Source organism: Glycine max, chromosome 1, assembly GCF_000004515.6.
Source record: "Glycine max cultivar Williams 82 chromosome 1, Glycine_max_v4.0, whole genome shotgun sequence".
NCBI lineage: Eukaryota > Viridiplantae > Streptophyta > Magnoliopsida > Fabales > Fabaceae > Glycine > Glycine max.
In genome coordinates this window covers 51,597,181-51,615,237 of record NC_016088.4, presented here as the reverse complement: position 1 = coordinate 51,615,237, position 18,057 = coordinate 51,597,181, and the positions used below count along the sequence as shown (strand labels likewise).

Here is an 18,057-nt window from a genome sequence, read left to right as displayed (position 1 = left end):
TCTTGACTCAAATATGATTGCTTATGATGATAGATACTTGTAATTTAGAGGAAAAACAACATATCTATTATAAGATAGTTAAATTAAATTTCCAATTTGGATAAAAACTTGATGAAAATAATTTTGGATAAAAATCTTGTCAACAACACTTCATGTATTGAATTTGGATAAAAACTTGACCAATTTTATCCAAAAAAAAAGTTTGACGAAAATATTTTTTTTGTCATATAAGTTTTTAAATTAGAAATTGATTGAAAAATCTTGTCAACTACACTCCATATAATAAATTTGGCTAAAAACTTAACAAAAATTAGTATGCTTTAATCAATTAAGTATTAAATTTAGACAATAAATTTGAAATTGACTTCAAAATCTTGTCAACTACACTCTATAATAAATCTGGATAAAAACTCAACAAAAAATAAGCCTCCCCCCAAATCCGTCAATAGGAAAAGTTTTTGTGCATGCATATGTTGACAAGATTACTTAATCACACTGTAAGTGGTATACCTTATTAGCCATCCACACTCCCACCCAACACACCGTATTACTTGATCACTGTTTTTGCCTTTAGAAATTTTGTATTGGCTTTTTGCCCAAAATATGGAATCAATACATGCCTTGAGCAATGTATAGAAAAAAAATCCATATAAGCTCATAAAAAAAATCCATATAAGCAATTCAAAGCAAAACATAATGGAAGATAGGTAACTGTATATGGCTAATGCAGTGTAAGAAAGTGCATGTGATATCAAACGAAGCACCACATCATGTATTTATAGCCATGACAAAAACAAAACAGCCCATTACATTGCTATCGCTATTCAAATTCACGCACACACTGCAAAGGTGCAATTGGACAAAGGTCTCACGCCAACGATTTGCCCGCTCCAGCTTAGCTTTTGATTTCTGTTATGTTGACGTAGATAATGGGAATTCGCGCCTCCCAATGCCAACCTTTGAGCCACATAAACGACAACACTGAAGGTGGAAAAAGAAAGACAAAACGACACTAGAAACAACTAAACAATTTCTCATCGTTCAAATCAAATACGTTTTATCCATTAAAGAGAGAAAAAAAAATATATTGTTTTGTTTTTTGACTATGACGTTCTTTCGTCACCTTTTCATGTAATAGTAGTAGTTCTTTCAAATTATTATTTTTTATTTTTTATCGAGGTGGAGCCCGCAGGAGCGTTTAAACAGTGACCACACACGCGCACATTTGGCCATTTTGTTCATTACCTTAACCCCTGCTCCTTTCCTCGTTTGTCTGTCTCTCTTCTCTTCACACTCCAAAGTCAAAGACTTAAGTCACTCTTTGAGCCCTTCAGGAGCCAACACACCCCATTCAATTCCAATCCTCATTTTCATTCTGCTTTTGTTGCTTCCACCGCATCAACTAAAAAAATTCTATTTTTTCCGGGTGAGTTTTATTTCTTTCTCTATATTTTTAGTGTCATGTTGTGTTTATATCAGTTTGCCAACTTATGTGTTGCAAAAACAAGTCATGTTTCTGGGGCCTGGGGCGGTGTATATTAGTGCATTCTACTTTGTTACTGCTGTTTTAATCTGGGGTTCTCTTTGTTGGATTTTGAAATTCATGAGGTAGTTGATTTGTTCTAAACTAAATAAACAAAATAACGTAGTTAATGACTCGGATTTACACTCCCAATATATTAGATTGTGGTTTTTTCCCCCTTCAAAATTCAAACTTTTCGTGCTCAGTTTAGGTCGTTTAGCAGACTATATAAATAACGATAACTTCTTAGACCATGGTAATGATGATATAACATTAAGAATATGCAAAACAGAACAGTATGTTAAAGAAAAAACAGATTATGGTATAAGGTCTTATTTGCAATTATACTGTGGATGGAAATACCACAATTTTATTACAAGACTTTCCAAAATTTATTTTCTACGAATGCAATTGCCAAAATAGCAATAATTTTTCCGTCATTAACAACAATTATGAAAAAAAAATCATAAATTTATTTATAGTAGTATATTTATTTCTATCTGGTTCCATTTGATTTTATTATAATAAGTTAATAACAATACTTGAAGCTGGTATTGGTTTTAGCTCATCCATGCCTACTAATACTTTTAGAATTTTTAAAATGTGAGTTTAGATCTAATTCAACCCCAAAAGTTAATTCAAGAGGTGAGGGTTGCCCCTTCACGCCCAACACTTCTTGGACTTGGTGGTGCGTGGATAACAAATACTATAAAATTCTTATCACACCTGTTGATCAAATGATGTGAGCAGGGTAGGATTTTGAGATGGACCGCCGGGGTTGGCTATGGAAGAAAAGATCATCCGATAAAAACATAAAGGTTGAGAATGAGAAACCAGTGTCTACTTCTGAATTTGTTGGTCCTACCTTGTTTTCTGTGGCACATGTAGGAGATCAGGTATTTGTTCGTTTTAGAGGTTCGGGAGGGAAGAAGTTTTTACATGAAGTCCCTTGCTAAATTTCTCACTAGCCTCGTTCTTCTCTTTTTCAGCAAGACAGCAGCAAAAATAAGAACTATGTTCAAATAACAATGGAATCATACGCACATATGTCTGGATTGGAAGATCAAGTTGTAAACTTGGAGGATCAAGTAAAAGCTTTGGAAGAAAAGCTATCTGCAGTTTATTCAGAATTAAATAACAAGGATGATCTAGTTAAACAGCATGCAAAAGTTGCTGAGGAAGCAATCTCAGGTAATACTTACATATACACAAATGTACATAATTCCAAGTGACTATAAAAGAAAACTCAGTTTTAACAGTGGAAATAATTAGAGCAGTCATTCAATTTCTATATTCCACTTGGTAAGTAAAAGGGAGAGATAGTTAATTAAGTTTTCTATGCATTTTAGGTTGGGAGAAAGCTGATGCCGAAGTTGTTTCCTTAAGATGTCAACTTGAATCTTTGTCTCTCTCTAAGCTTACTGTTGATGAGAAAGCTGCTCACCTAGATGAAGCCCTAAAAGAGTGCATGAAGCAGATAAGAACAGTAAAGGAAGAAAGTGACCAGAAACTGCAGGAGGTAATTCTTATGAAATCTCATCAGTGGGAGAAAATCAAGTTAGAACTTGAAGCACAAATAGACAATTTGGATGAAGGACTTCGTGAGTTAGCCAATGAAAATGCTGCCCTTCTAAAATCAGTTCAAGAAAGTTCGAACAAAATAGTGAAACTAAAAGAAGAGAAGTCTGAAGCAGAGGCAGAGGTAGAGCATCTAGAGAAGAGTGTTCAATCAAAAGAAAAAGAAATAACTTCACTAAAGTATGAGCTGCACATGATTTCTAAGGAGCTGGATATCCGTAATGAAGAGAAGAATATGATTATGAGATCGGCAGAAGTGGCAAACAAGCAACACACTGAGGATGTCAAGAACATCACCAAGCTAGAAAGTGAGTGCCAACGACTTCGTGGTCTTTTGAGAAAAAAGTTACCTGGGCCTGCTGCATTGGCACAAATGAAGTTAGAAGTTGAGAGTTCACACCATGTCTTCAGTGCAACCCATCTGAGAAAAACTAGTTCAAAAACTGATAGCCTGCAAGAATCCGAGTTTCTTACCAAACAGTTGAAGGTGTTGGAAGAAGAAACAAAGACATTGAAAGAAGCATTGGCCTCAAGTAATGCTGAACTGCAGGCTTCTAGAAACTTGTATGCTAAAACGGTTGGCAGGCTTAAGTGCTTGGAAGCAGAGATGCATCAAGAAAGAAACGCCCAGAAAGCAATTTTGGCAACCAATTATGGAAACTCCTTCAGTAGAGTTTATAGCTATCCACCAACCATCACTTCTATCCCTGACAATGGGCATGAGGATTCAGAAAGTCCTGTTGAGTCAAGTGCAGCATCAATTCCTGACCATTCTGATATCAGGAGGATTGGAAGTGTAGGTAAATTTGAGAATCATAAGACTGAAACTATCTCAGAACTGATGGATGACTTTCTGGAAGTGGAGAAGATGGCATGTTTATCAGACAATGGTGGTGTACCTCTTTGCATCATTAGTAAAGCTAATGATGATGCTGAAGATAAAAAGGAGACTAGCTGTTTATCTTCAAATAAAAATTGTTTTGATGGGACAAACCAAACAATAGAACCTGAGGCAGCTGAATATGATGAGCATATGCAAGATCTTAAGGAAAAAAGGATGATGTTAGAGGAAAACATGCAGCTTCTAGAAGAACTGAAAGCACAATTGGTGTCGTCTAATAAATCATGTAGTTTAGCTGAGATTCAGCTGAAATGCATGACTGAGTCTTACAAGTCACTTCAAACACGTGTAGAGGAGTTAGAAGCTGAAAATAAGTATTTAAAGGAAAAGATGGATGAGCTAAAGAATGATCTTGCAGAGGAAAAACAAAGTCATCATGATGCTTTGGTGAGGTACAGAGAAATTAAAGAGAAAATGCAAAGGTTAGCTCTGAGCCTCAATTGGCAACAATGACATAGTTTCTGTAATGTATAATTTAAGCTTTGTTTCTTTAGTTTGATATGAGATCCTTTCTGAAATTTTGGTGTGTTTGCTACTTGAAGGGACAAGTGCTTGGTGTGTGCAGCAAATTCGGTGGCAAATTCTGGGAAGGTATTTACATTGACATACTTTACACGTCATTATAGCTACAGTCGGTCATGCATTATTTCCTATATATCATCATGATTGTTTTGCAATAAGTAGAGAACATATGCATATGAAAAATGAAACAATTACATATATTTGACATATGGGATCTTTGATCAAAATTGAGGTTAAGTTTGGCTACTAATCATGAATGCATCTCCATCTCCAACCAAGTTTTGAAATACCTACATGCAGACTGCTAAACAAGTGGTGTTTCGAACCAATTTATTTGCCCACCAGAGCAAAACAATGCATGGTTTTCTTGCTTTATGCAGGGAACTCCTTTTGCATTTTTATTGAATTAGCATCTGAAGTAATGTGCCCATTTGAATTCAAACGGAAATCAATCATAGTATAGCTAAAACACTGCATCAAACTAAAAAATGTGGATTCATTCTAAATAAAACAGTTGTTTGATGCTACTAAGTACTAACTCTAGTGATATGTTTGCCATAGCACTTGTGAAATAAACTTCTTTTTCTATAACGGAAAAAAAACAATTGTTCCTCTTTCTAATGTTATTTGGCTTCCTTCATGGCTTCATCACCTTTTTGTCCTCATTTTTTTTTCTAATATCTTCTTGACATCAGGATAAAGAGCTAGCAGCTGCAGAGAAAAAGCTGGCAGAATGTCAGGAAACTCTGTCTATACTTGGTAGGCAATTGCAAGCTATGTGCCCTCAGATAGGGGTAACCATGACTCATCATAGTAAAAGGCTTCAAATGAATGAAAAGTTAGCCAAACCAACTTATGGCTGGTCAAATTCTTATGGGTCATGTAACTCAAATGAAATTGATCATGCTGAGGCATGTAGCATAGTGTCTGACATTCAAGGAGTGACTGATGAGTTTTCATCGCATAACTCTGGTGCCACATCATGTCTTTCAGACACCGAAGGCAACTTTTGGTTAAACACTTGAGTAACTCTTAAGTAGGCTCAAACCACCCAGGTTAAACTCTTACTGAATCAAATTCCCATTCTTCTGCCACTGTTACATGGAAGAATGCTCATGGTTTGAGCCACTTCTTTTTGTCAGGAGAGTAGTCACTAACATTGTTAATTCTCAAGTGTCATCGAGAGCTCCCCGATGATGTTGTACATAGACTATATAGTCAAATTTTGTGGAGAATGTTGTGTGTAATTCTCTTCAGTATGTTGATTTTGGGTAAACTTTGGTTCTTATTCCAGCACTTGTATTCCATGAATCTGTGAGGGTTCACCAATCTGGTTATAAAACATACAGATCCTTTTTGCTCTTTCGGCCTCCATCAAAGAGACAATGAAACTCTCACTTTTATCTCGCAATTGTGTACTGAAATTGGTAAGTTGTTAACAAGTTATTAGGAAGATAAGTATATAATTTTTTATTTTTTTTAAAAAGGTATAAATATTCTTCGTAAATTGAGTATAAACACCTTAAAATTATATATAGTAGTCTGTTTACGATTCTTACACAATTTCTAATGCAAATTTATTTGGAAGCAAATTTATTTTCCCCTTGGGCGAATCATAGTTTTGACCTTTCGTAATTGCTATGTGTTCAAATTAATCGTAGTCATAATTTTTACATTGATGTTATTTTTATTTGCTGCAACATTGATGTTATTGAAACATGTGTTATCTTGTATAATTGACTTTAATACTAGTATTTTATCTAAATGAACCCGAAGTCATTGGGAATTCTAAAAAACAAACAATGATATTACGTTTTAAGTTTGATTATTATTTTGGCAAAAATTATATTTTCATCCTCTAAGTTTACATTAGATTTGAATTTAATTCTTCTACCTTTTTTTATTCATTTCAGTCGTAAAATTTTCCTCCAACATTCTTAATTGTTACTTCCTTCTTTCAATTTAATAGTTTACTAGCAGTTAACATTATTAATTCATTTATCGACGATTAATTTGGAACAATTTTCTTTTACTAAAAATAGAGGGAATAATAAAATATTAAGAAAATATTATGAAACTCAATTAATGATTTTTTTATCCGTAAAAATAAAAAATAACATTAAAAAATTGATAACATTCACGCACTTTATTTAATCGAGCTAGATTTTCGTAGTAACCCCTCAATTAACTAATATTCTCAATTAATGACTTTAAACATTATGAACATGCCTTTGCTAAATTAAAAGATGCAGGTAATGATGAGAACAATGTTAAAGCGAAAAATTAAATTAGATTACTAAAATAAATAAAATATCAAAATAGAACTTAAATCAAATTTAATTAGAGGATTAATGTGAAGTTATAAAGTTAGTGTAGTAGTTAAATTAAAAAGTGAGAGAAAGAAATGCTGAGTTCAAATTTCTTACTAACATTCTAATAAAATTATCCACTAATATCTGTCTATTATTTTTAACGGATATTTTTAACACTGAAAAATCGACACCATCCTTAGGAAGTTAAGTTATAGTGATCGGGGTAATAAAAATGGTCTAGTGATATTTTCTTAAAATGAAACCAGCCAAAATGAAAAATAAGAGTTCATCTGACCATGTACAATGAAACTAAATGGAAACGAGGGTCAAGGGTACATCTGACTTTATAGAAAAAGTCAAAACCAAACATTATTTCAATATCATATATAGAAACTTTCTTCTTTTATCAATTATAATATACTATATTATAGCTATGACTTAGAAAGAAGGGAGCTATAAGTATATGTTTCTATTGGGCAGTGTTTATTAGAAGTTGAACAACTTGATAGCTTTGTCCAAAAATAACGTGGAGCGAACACGTGTGTTGATAAGCTCGAATTAGTTAAATAGAAAAGTCAACTAATTTAAAAAGAAGAAAAGCTAACCAATAGCATACACTCATTTTCGTGCTCAATCACGGATGAAAAATTGAAAACATTTCACGTGCAAGCTCAACTAAAATTTAAAACCATCGTCTTACGGACAATATTTTAGGATGCACCTGGAATCCACGTTTTGATGGAAGCAAAAGCACCCAAAGAAGATGAGGACAGTGAACCATTACTTTGTCTCCATTAAATCGTGCAAATAGATGTCATAGTTGAACATTTAGTTTGAATTTTGGGAGACATATATACTTGATATACTGATTTTATAATTTCTTAAAGTGGTTGAGCTTGTGTGTTTGGTATTAGTTTAGGACTTGTTGACGTGGTATTGATGAGTGTACAACATTTAAAATACAGAAAAATGGGTACGTGGGCAACGCTAGGTTTTATTTGTGTTCATGAACCTGACATGTCTGCCCTACTACTTCTTCAGCAACCGAACCTACCTTATGTGCATCTTCAAATAATCAAATGGAGGGTTTTAGATTTGGAAAACAGCGTGCAAAAAGCAAGTCTTGTCTATGAAGTACATCAGAATACAGGTTAATATTTGAAATTTATTATTTTGTTGGACTTTTGGGTTTGGGTGCTTTTAATGATTTTCTAGAGCTATTGGCAGGGAGTTTGCTAGAAAAGTTTTATTAATTACATATTGTATCTGCAAGAATGAAAAAGGATAAATTAGATTGAGCACTCTCTAGGGATTGAGTTAGCTAAATTGCCAGATTGTTGCTAATTACTTAACCTACCATTCATTAGCCCCATGTATTTTTCATATAAATTTTCAGAAATTGCTAATTTCTCATCCAATCAATTTTGGTGTTTAGCCAATTTTAAATTGTACATGCATGATAGGTTGATGCTCATTAGATTAGAGTATAAGGATGGTGCATATTAGCAGTGAAGGCCCATTTTTTAAATAAACCCCGCATCCTTCCACATCATGCAAATAAATACTACATCATTATCTTGAATGGACATAATGTCTCCTTTTATAAGCTTCATCCTTGTCCCACTGATCATCAAAAGAATTTGGATTTAGAACTTGCATCTTAGGATACAGTACACAATCACACATGACTCGACCAGTGAATATTTAGAAGAAGATCATGAAAAGTTCATCTAACAGAACATGGGAACCACGGGATTCGTGCTTACCTTCATCATTATATTTGAATCATGCAGTACAGAGAGCAAGGTCGACGGCATAAAGAGTTCATGTCTTGTACAATAGTACTTTCACATGTGAACTTTAGTGGTTAACCTGTCAATATTTTCTTTTCCTTATTGAAAAGTGTTGCTATCATTTCAATTTGTTGTCCTTTTTTTTCCTTGGTCAATAATTATTACAATAAAAATACTATTTATTATAATTTAACTATTTTCTTGCTGGGACAATTATACAGTGATTAATTGATCCCTAATTCCTTGTCCTCTATACATGCAGACATCCGATCGACATTAGTGGGTGACTATCAACCTAATTAATTTAAAGTTCTAAGCTAATAAAATTAATATTGAAAGAATCGGACAAAGGTTCGACTCTGACTCTCTTATGACACACACTTGTCCATAGTATAGCAGCCTAACAATATCAAAGAAAACAAGCTGAACTTCTGCTTTATTTCTGTGGCTTAAGATAATTAGATTTTGTCATCTGTTGATCAAGGAAGGGACAAAAGGACTACGCGTTTAATTGCCCAGGGGACCCCATTAGATGAACTATGAGGCCTCATTTCCATGTGCATACCAAATGAACAAAGTTGCAGACAGATTAAGCAGGCATTTGCCGGAGGCCTATAATTTAATTAATTATGTAATGGTAAATTACGGAATTTACACGTACTCTGAGTAGATACTATATGGGGCCAATGTATGTACTATAATTCTCAGGTAACTTAGAAGGAAAATATCTCAGTACTTGCAATTGTAAGGACAGGTACTGTTGTTGTCCCATGTCGGCTGGAAGAGTAAATGAAACATTATTGAGAATGTCCATCTTCAGATTAGGGGTGTGATTGGATAAATTATATATTCTTATTCTTATATATAAAATAAAATATAAAATGAGGCCCTTTTTCAAAAATTACTATTATTATAACTTAATGAATTTTTATTTTTTTAAAAAAGCATGTATCTAATTATCATAAAATTTTAAATATTTTTTAAATTAAATTTAAAAAAAACATTGATATTTATAAGAAGCACAAACAAACAGCCAGACCTTAATCGTGGACTGAGACGATGAATTTAAACACGTCCAGATTTGGTTAATTGGAGTTTAGGTCACGTTAGCTGAGATAGCAAGATGCTAATAATGCATGAAAAGAGTTCGTGACTAATGAATGATGAACAAACTTTTCCCATGCAAGGCTAAACATGATGCTGGCTACTTCTCTCTCTTGTCATATTTGCAGTGATTATTCTTTTGGTCAATAAAATTCTCTCTATTGAGAGAGAGAGAGAGAGAATGTAGCGTACCACGCATCTTATCCGAAAGGGATGTGACATCATGCATGATTAATGATAAGTATTACATTGCAGTTTTTTATTGCATTTCGTAATGCTAATAAACTATTGCAGTTTTAGAATTTGGTGACAGCCTGTCTATGTCCAACTTTCAACTATTGATACACCACCACTTGACATTCATCTAAATTACAAGATAATGGATAAGACTATCAAACAAGAATATCAGAACGCTACCCAAATTTAATTTGGGATTAGACAAAACGGAGCTTGTAAAACTACAATAAAATTTACCCTCTGCAATAGTGTCCCTTGCATTCATTTGCTTATTCTCCTTATCCTCGTAACGCCTGTGACTGACCAAAACCGTTCGAGATATGTATTTTAAGACTTGCCTCTTCTAAATTATGAAATGCACAACTCCAATTTAACTTGGCAGTTCTCAATTTTGTTTTTGCCAAAAGTTTTGAATGTTGTACATCTTTCTTGGATTTAACCACAACTCTTTCAATATTCAAGCTAATTTATCAAGCAAGCAAAAGCAAGTTAAAACAAAGAGGGTATAAAATATTAAACGGGGTAATACCCCCCATGAACAACATTGCTTCATTTAAATCACCACTCTTTAAAGAAACAAATAGCATTGCCAAGAAAAACTACTTGGACATCAATCTATATATCTATCTTGCATGCTATATATATATATATATATATACACAATTACAACACCAAACGTAAAATGTTAATATAGTAGCGACCAAGTCATAACCACCACTTGACAAGGGGACTTTTTTACTAGTAAAATCACCACTTGACGAGGGAATTATGATGGTTATCCTCCGTCTCTCAAATGTGTAGTAGTTCCCTCTCCTTTCTTATCTCATCATGGAGGTTAAGGACTCAAAAGCAACTTCATCACAGGGTATGGTAAGTCCCATGTCATGGGTGAAGCCAAACTCCTCCTCAGCTCTTTGAAGCAGACTTTGGAACTGGGGCTGAGCCAGCCATGAAATTGGGATAATATATCTGGTCCTGTTATCCCCAACATATACCGCAAAATGGCCTTTTGGCACATCATCGGGAAGACCCTCTTCATTGTAGGTCTGCTTCTTGCCAAAACTTGAGCATCTCTTGACAATTTGCTTGAGAACAACAGCTTGTGGTAGTTTATTGGATTTTTTTATGGCCATTATTTTGCTCTCCTGATGCACCTTGTTCAAACTAAACTTTGAATGTTTTAGTAGAGGGTTTGGGAAGTGTGGATTATGGGGTAGAGGGGAGGGGGGGTATTTATCATGAGTTAGTATAGTGGAAAAGAGAACCAGAGTCATGTGGGTGTGGGGACTAAGAGCAGACCAAAGTGTTTTAGGCGAAACTTGTTTACCGGGGAACGCAAGTTCCAACACCAGTGAACGTTTGCTTGCCTGCTCCTTCCCCAATAGACAAAATGTGGCCCACTTCTTCTCTTAAATCGAAAATTTTCCATCACTATGTCTCTATTCACTTATCCTATTCTCATGTCGGAATTTTTCACTTGCACACATTCTGTTTCCCATCTTTTCTTGCTCCTGGTGGATGATGCATCTCAGCATTTTTTGCCTAATTACAAAATGATTCCCACTATTTAAAGGGCTAGTGGCACCATGCTTGTCAGTTAATATAGGTGATCCTTTTTATCCATTAAAGTTTACCTGAGTTGAGTCCAAAACTCGTTAAATTATGTATTAACAAAGTTCTTGCATAATACCAAAATTGAAGTCATGTATTGTGAAATGAGTTTTACCCTTATCAATTGAACCAATTGTTGGCCACTATCTTGATTTCAAAGTAAAAACATTGTATCTCTATGTTTAAAACGTGGTTGATACTTGATCCGATATCATCTGACACACGTATGCTTGAAGTTAGAAAGACTTATTTCTGCGTATTTGAACTGTCGGACGTAAGGAGAAACTGGAATCCATGTTAAATAATCATTTCCAAACACGCACTTACTCTTAGTCACAACTAGGCTAATTGAATTGAATTGGATTATGAAGGGTTTCATCGAAGAAGAGTTACACCGAATTCCCTCTTTTGCTAATATGGTGTAAAAATTTGTAATCTGTTCAATTCAATTGCATAGAGAGAATGGTGAAAGTAATATTTTTTTTTTATCGGCAGGAATCGTTAATAGTGTATAATTCACTATTTAAGCTTTAATCAAGATATTTATATTGATGTTTTTTTCGTTTTTGTAGTATGTAGCTAGTTTTATTGTCATACCAAATCAATACTTTCACATTTAATTAATTATGCCTGTCGCAAACACATATAAGGTGAAAATTGTTTTCAGATTGAGTGGGAGCTTAAAACCTATATAAGTACATGGCCGAAAGCCTTTTAACGGAACATTTAATGGTATTGCCTTTTTGGGTGCCTTGTCCCAATAGTAGTTTTACTATTTTGAAGTAATCATATACAATGAGAATACCAAATGGGGCAGGCTCTGCTGGACCATGAACTTTGAGAATGAAACTGAAGGCATTTCTTTTTTCTTAGATGAGACTAATACTTAAACACATGCATGTTTCGCTTAGAGGGAGGAAACCGCGAGACAAACCTAATTTCAAGTGAATTTTACTATTTTAACGGCAATTATTCTAGTTAAGGTATTTGCAATCTGAGTTTGGGTTAAGAATTTTTTTTCTTCTTCTTTCACCTTGACAAGGGGTGTTCACGGATACAAGTCATCTTTAAATTCGAATTGACCCAACTCAATATGAATAGTTTGAGTTAGATCATTTATGTATTTGCGTCAAAATCGAATTGAATTGATTAAAATCATAAATGTACGAATTGATTCATGAGTTTAGATTTATAAATTCAATCAAAACTGAATCGAACCGATCAAAATTGATCAAAATTTTAAGAATGGTTTGATTTGACTTTAAATACTGCTACTATTGGGACACCAAGTGTTGGAACTGCAAGTGTTGAGATTACTAGTATTGAAACTTCTTAAGGTATTACTTTTAGGTACATTATTATTTGTTTCATTTTTTTCATATTTATAATATTAATGGATCATATTTTATTTATTTGTTTTAGTAAATCTGGTCGTAGCAAAACTTATTGTAGACTGTTATAGTAAATCTCGTTGAAGAATATTTTATTTTAATTTGTAGGTTTAATTACCCATTTAGTCTTTATAGTTTCCAAACTTATCCCTTTTAGTCCTTATAGTTAATAAGTAGATTTTTTTAGTTCCTAAAGTTTACTTATTAAACTTCTGGGTATAAGGACTAAAATGATCAACCTGCTTGTAGAACTAATGATTGTTTCACCTTGTTTAACTTGGCAGAAATTTTCTAACTTCATTTTTCTATTATTGCAGATTCACATTGTTTTCATGTTAATTGTGGTGGAAAGAATGTATAGGTGATGGAAAATGATGAAAATATTTACTATGTAGGAGATCGAGAAGTGTTAGGTAGTGGTATTGCTAAATATTTCATCGATTCAATTCTACTGGCTAACAAGGGGACTACAAGGGTTCATATTAGTGAAGTTTATGGTCCCCTCATATCAACTTTCTCTATTGTTTCTAGTGAGTTGTATGATGATTCAACTTTTGTATTGTAATTTTAACATGTTTCTGGTGACTTTTTGTTAGATATTAGATTATAAGATAACATCTCAACTGCAGGTCATTTTACATATTTTAGTTCCCCTAAGGGATATTTTAGTGTATGTAATATAAAAATAGGCTACTAGGTTAGCTATGATAGGACATCTTTCCTTAGTTTTTCAAGTACAATTTTATTAGTATTTGTAAAAAAATTCCAATTTGAAAATTCTTAGCTCGTCACTAACAATGATTAGCATGGGCTGACTATTTTGAGTTTAAGACAAACTTAGATGGAGGTAGTCCAACCACAACTACTCTTCTATACTGTTTTGTGTTCTGAACTTATCTAGGACTAATTACTTTTTTTTTGTATGCAGAAGAGTTCAATAAAATGACCCCTTTACCTACAACATTAGCAATTGTATCAACTCATTATCTAGTGTCATTAGCTTGTGCAAACTTTCAGAGTCATTTAAATGTAGCAAACACATATCTCTGTAAAATTTGTTAATCGTTTCTTGGGCCCTTTATGTATTTAGGTTTTTATCATATTCTCTAGAATTTTCACCATCCATATTGATTACCTTTTCTATTATTTTATAAGAATTTTCCATCTCCAATTCTTGATATATTGACTCATTTTTAGTAGAATTATATTAATTTCTAGTCAACTTTTTTTTTAAAAAGACATTCTAAGATGATTCTCTGAAAAATCGTCTTAGAAAGTTTATATTCTAAGACGATTTCTAAAAAAAACGTCTTAGAATCCTCATTTTTTTTTTAATTTTTAAGAAAAAAATATTCTAAGACGATTGTCTAAAAAATCGTCTTAAAAAATCTATTTTCTAAGATGATTTTTGGAAAAACGACTTAGAATCCTTAATTTTTTCAATTTTTTTGTTAAAAAACATTTTAAGAAATTCTTACCAAAACTATCTTAGAAAATCGACTTTTTAAGACGATTTTTGAGAAAACCGTCTTAGAATTCTCAATCTTTAAATTAAAGAAAAACATTCTAAGACGGTTTCAGGAAAAAATTTCTTAGAAAATGTACTTTTTTAAGATGGTTTTTGTTCAAAAATCGTCTTAGAATCATTTTTGTTTTTGCGTTTTTTTAAAAACTAATTCTAAGATAGTTTATTAGTAATTCGTCTTAAAAATAGCACCCTACGAAGATGATCACAAAACCATCATGAAAAGAATTGACTTTCCACAATGCTCACTTCAAAGATAATTCTAAACCGTTTTTAAAAGCCTTAAAGAACCGTCTTTGAAAGACATTTTTAGTAGTGAAAATTCAATAGATAACTGTTATCATTGGTAAGTGCACCAACTTGTCTCAAATAGGAAAGTATTCGAAAGTCCGAGTGTCGAATTCACATGGAATTTGTTCTTACTTGAGTTGGTGTATATCCCAATTTTTAAGCAAGAGAAGAGAGTAAAAGAGATAAGGAAGTGTAGATGTAAAATTTAAAGAAATTAAAAGATAAAAAGGATAAGAAAGTTAAAATAGGAGATAAAGAGAGGTAGAAGATAAGATAACAATTTAAAGTAAAAGATGATAAAGATAAAAAAATGTAGAAGATAAAATAGATTAGAGATTTTAATGTAAAAGATAAGAAAAGTAAAAGATAAAGATGATGATAAGAAGATGAATTCAGAATGCAAATATGTTGGAGCCTAACATGCCAAAACCACTTGTGATGCAATGTTAATGATTTTCTCTATCTAATGATAAAAAGATGATAAAATATCCCTATTTTCACCTACATCTATTAAGACACGCTATCTTTGATTTCCCGTATGAAGAACCTAATTTATCTATTCTTTTCTCTCCAAATTTCTTTACAAAGATAAAAATAATAAATTACATTAAGATTAAAGATGAATGAGGCTAAACAAATATCAATCTATTTCTAACAATGATTTCATTTAGATACCATTTCCCAGTCCTTTAGAAAATAATCATCTTTCAATGCATTATTCCCTAAACACTATATGGATGGCTAGACCATAAATAAACGTCATAGTAAATATCAATAAAAATAAAATTTCATTAAACACAGATAATAAGGAAGAGTTATATTACAAGAGTTGATCTGCCAAGCTCCTAACAATGGAGTTTAGCCTCTCATTTTCATGAGAGATTTTGCACTTTAAGGTCTAATATGGATAGAAGAAGAAGGATGGATAATAGAAGAGAAGGAGATAATGGACTAAGAAGAGGGTTTTCCTCTTATAGATGTTCAAGCTTAGGATGTCTTCCCTTTTATAGGCATAAGGTAGCTTACAATTCAGGCTACCTTGCGCTAAGCGGGCCTTCTATTCTTAACGAGTATAGCGATGATCACTCGCTTAGCGCACAGTTTGCGCTAAGCGCGTTTTTGGGTTTCTTCGTGGGTCTTCTTCGCGTTAATCTTGAGCTGACAACTAAGCGAGGAGACGTGTTGGGCCTGTGTTGGGTGTTAAGCGAGTTGTCTCAATCTTCAACTTTTTCTTCAAGACTTTTTCTTTACGTTTTTGCATTAATTTTCTTTGGAGCACTTGAAATTTTCTTCTTTTGAATCCTGTTGGTCAAAGATTACAATGATATCAATTTCTTTATTATTTCATTAAAAACAATGTTAAAGTGAAGAAATTGTAATCACTCCTAACCAAATTGACTATCAATTTAACTTAAATTTCAATTATCAAATATTAACGACACTTTCTTCAACTTTATCCTTCTAACACTCTATATGGTTAATTGAAATTAATTAGAAATAATATATTTAAAAGAATGTGTTGCTACTTGATAAAGAAAAAATACTGATAAAAAAACAATGTATTACTAATATTTCTCTTTTTAACAATTTATGCATGGATCCTTGAACAACTTCCGTATGACATTTCCTTGTGAAAAATAGTGATTTATACTATCTCACAACAACTAACAGGTTATCAGTATGAATAGTATTAGACTTTGTTCTTTTAAATAAGAACCTCACCAAAGGTTATTAGGGAGTTCACATTCATAATAGATATATAGAAATTATTGTGCCTCAAATAACATCAAAAGTATTGGTTTCCAAAGATGGAATGTCTAATATTTTTTTGCCCGATGAACTAATTGAATTATTGCGAGCCAAACGAGCGTTCCTTGGAAGAGGCTATTTGCTATCGAGTTCTATTATTGGGGATAACAAAAGCATATGTGAATACTCAAGGTTTCACATTTGAAGGAAATTTTGAAGAAACTACTAGAGTTTAACCAAATCTTATGACAGAGATTAGTTACTAACAAAATCGATAAATACTCCGTACTAATAACAAGATATAAAAAAAATGTATCTCACAACAATTCCCGAATTCAAATTTTTACACGTGTGATTATACATCCACAAATTTCAAATGACATCAACTAGAAATTTTACAAGCGTTTGGTTCAGGATCGCCACATCAATTGTGGTCTTAGCCAATAACTGATTGACATCTAATTATTTTAAGATACTCACAAGCAAGATTTTACGAGCGTTTGTTTTAAGTTTTAAATTTTAATTGATAGTAAATCTGGTGCAAAATCATATCACCCGATTAATGTAAAATTTAAAAAGGTCGTTTTCTCTCCAAAAATTACTGCTCTATGGCCTCTACTCTCTAAGACAACACCGGAATTGCAGATCAAGCCCCATGCCATTGCTGTACGAAACTTGTTATATTTGTTGTTCTCTTTTCAAAACCTATTTTGGTCCTTCCAAGATTCAAATAAACTTGTAGAAGTTATATGTTGCTAGAATATTTTGCATATGGCTGATCACAATAAGATAATGTCAGTTCTGAAGCATTAAGATGTTAATGGAATAGGGTACTGCACCATCGCGAATTTGATGTTACCTCCTATTAACAACCATACATATCATATAACACAGCTCGATCTGTAATTCCGTGATGGAGTAGGTATTTTGGTAGAGGAAACGTGGTATTAACCTGTGATATTTGCACGAGATTTGCAGAGTAAAAAGATATGCGGAAGATAAGGGGGAAAAAAAAAAACTTAAAACAAAAGCTCCTAAACATCGTTACCTACCTGTTAGTGAGTATCTTCAAATAGTTCAAGTGTCAAGCGATTATTGACTGAGAGTCTGAGATCACATGTTGATGTGGTGGTCTTCCACTAAGGTATGATTTCTCCCCAACAACAATTTTTATTTCTCTATTTTTATCACATTATATATTAATCAAATCAATCACTTTTTTTTTTTTTCTTTTCTTATCGCACCCCAGGTGTCTACATTATTTTGTATATCATTTAACTCAAAGGAATGTGTCACGAGGCTTTATAACGTCCAGTGATTGGATATTACCGTATTTCTTTTTCTCATAAAGCCTGCAAGTCTGCAACAATGGACAGAGTGGAGGAGTAAGGGTCTGGACTAAAAAGTCTTCAGCACAACGAACAAGACAAAGGCATGTTCCATATATCAAGCTGTGTTGACCAAAACAAGTATCAATATCCGGTCAATAACGAAAAATGATAAACAAAAAAAAAAATACTA

At 32.9% G+C, this 18,057-nt stretch overlaps 2 protein-coding genes and 1 long non-coding RNA gene across 3 annotated transcripts; 2 read left to right on the top strand and 1 right to left on the bottom strand.

Moving 5' to 3' along the window:
• The first annotated feature begins 1,242 nt into the window (after window positions 1-1,242).
• On the top strand, window positions 1,243-5,885 carry LOC100809230 (filament-like plant protein 4). The gene is made up of 6 exons (XM_014775743.3): window positions 1,243-1,426; window positions 2,273-2,418; window positions 2,512-2,713; window positions 2,872-4,423; window positions 4,544-4,592; window positions 5,219-5,885. The coding sequence occupies exons 2-6, from the start codon at window positions 2,287-2,289 to the stop codon at window positions 5,546-5,548; spliced, it is 2,265 nt and encodes a 754-aa protein (XP_014631229.1). The 5' UTR covers window positions 1,243-1,426; window positions 2,273-2,286; the 3' UTR covers window positions 5,549-5,885.
• Window positions 5,886-7,607: 1,722 nt separating this feature from the next.
• LOC106794701 (uncharacterized) lies at window positions 7,608-9,434 on the top strand. Its single transcript, XR_001382910.2, has 3 exons — window positions 7,608-7,985; window positions 8,891-8,979; window positions 9,083-9,434. It is a non-coding gene; the product is annotated as an uncharacterized lncRNA (long non-coding RNA).
• Window positions 9,435-10,485: 1,051 nt separating this feature from the next.
• On the bottom strand, window positions 10,486-11,674 carry LOC100776099 (auxin-responsive protein SAUR50). Its single transcript, XM_006573495.4, has one exon. It carries the CDS (start codon window positions 11,241-11,243, stop codon window positions 10,788-10,790), a length of 456 nt encoding a protein of 151 aa, XP_006573558.1. The 5' UTR covers window positions 11,244-11,674; the 3' UTR covers window positions 10,486-10,787.
• Between the last annotated feature and the right edge of the window lie 6,383 nt (window positions 11,675-18,057).

Bases quoted from the DNA above. Each gene is read 5' to 3' on its own strand.
- LOC100809230 (XM_014775743.3), top strand. From the start codon at position 2,287: ATGGACCGCCGGGGTTGGCTATGGAAGAAAAGATCATCCGATAAAAAC. The intron at 2,714-2,871 runs GTAATACTTACA...TATGCATTTTAG, and splicing joins TGCTGAGGAAGCAATCTCAG to GTTGGGAGAAAGCTGATGCC. The intron at 4,424-4,543 runs GTTAGCTCTGAG...TGCTACTTGAAG, and splicing joins ATTAAAGAGAAAATGCAAAG to GGACAAGTGCTTGGTGTGTG.
- LOC100776099 (XM_006573495.4), bottom strand. From the start codon at position 11,243: ATGACTCTGGTTCTCTTTTCCACTATACTAACTCATGATAAATACCCC.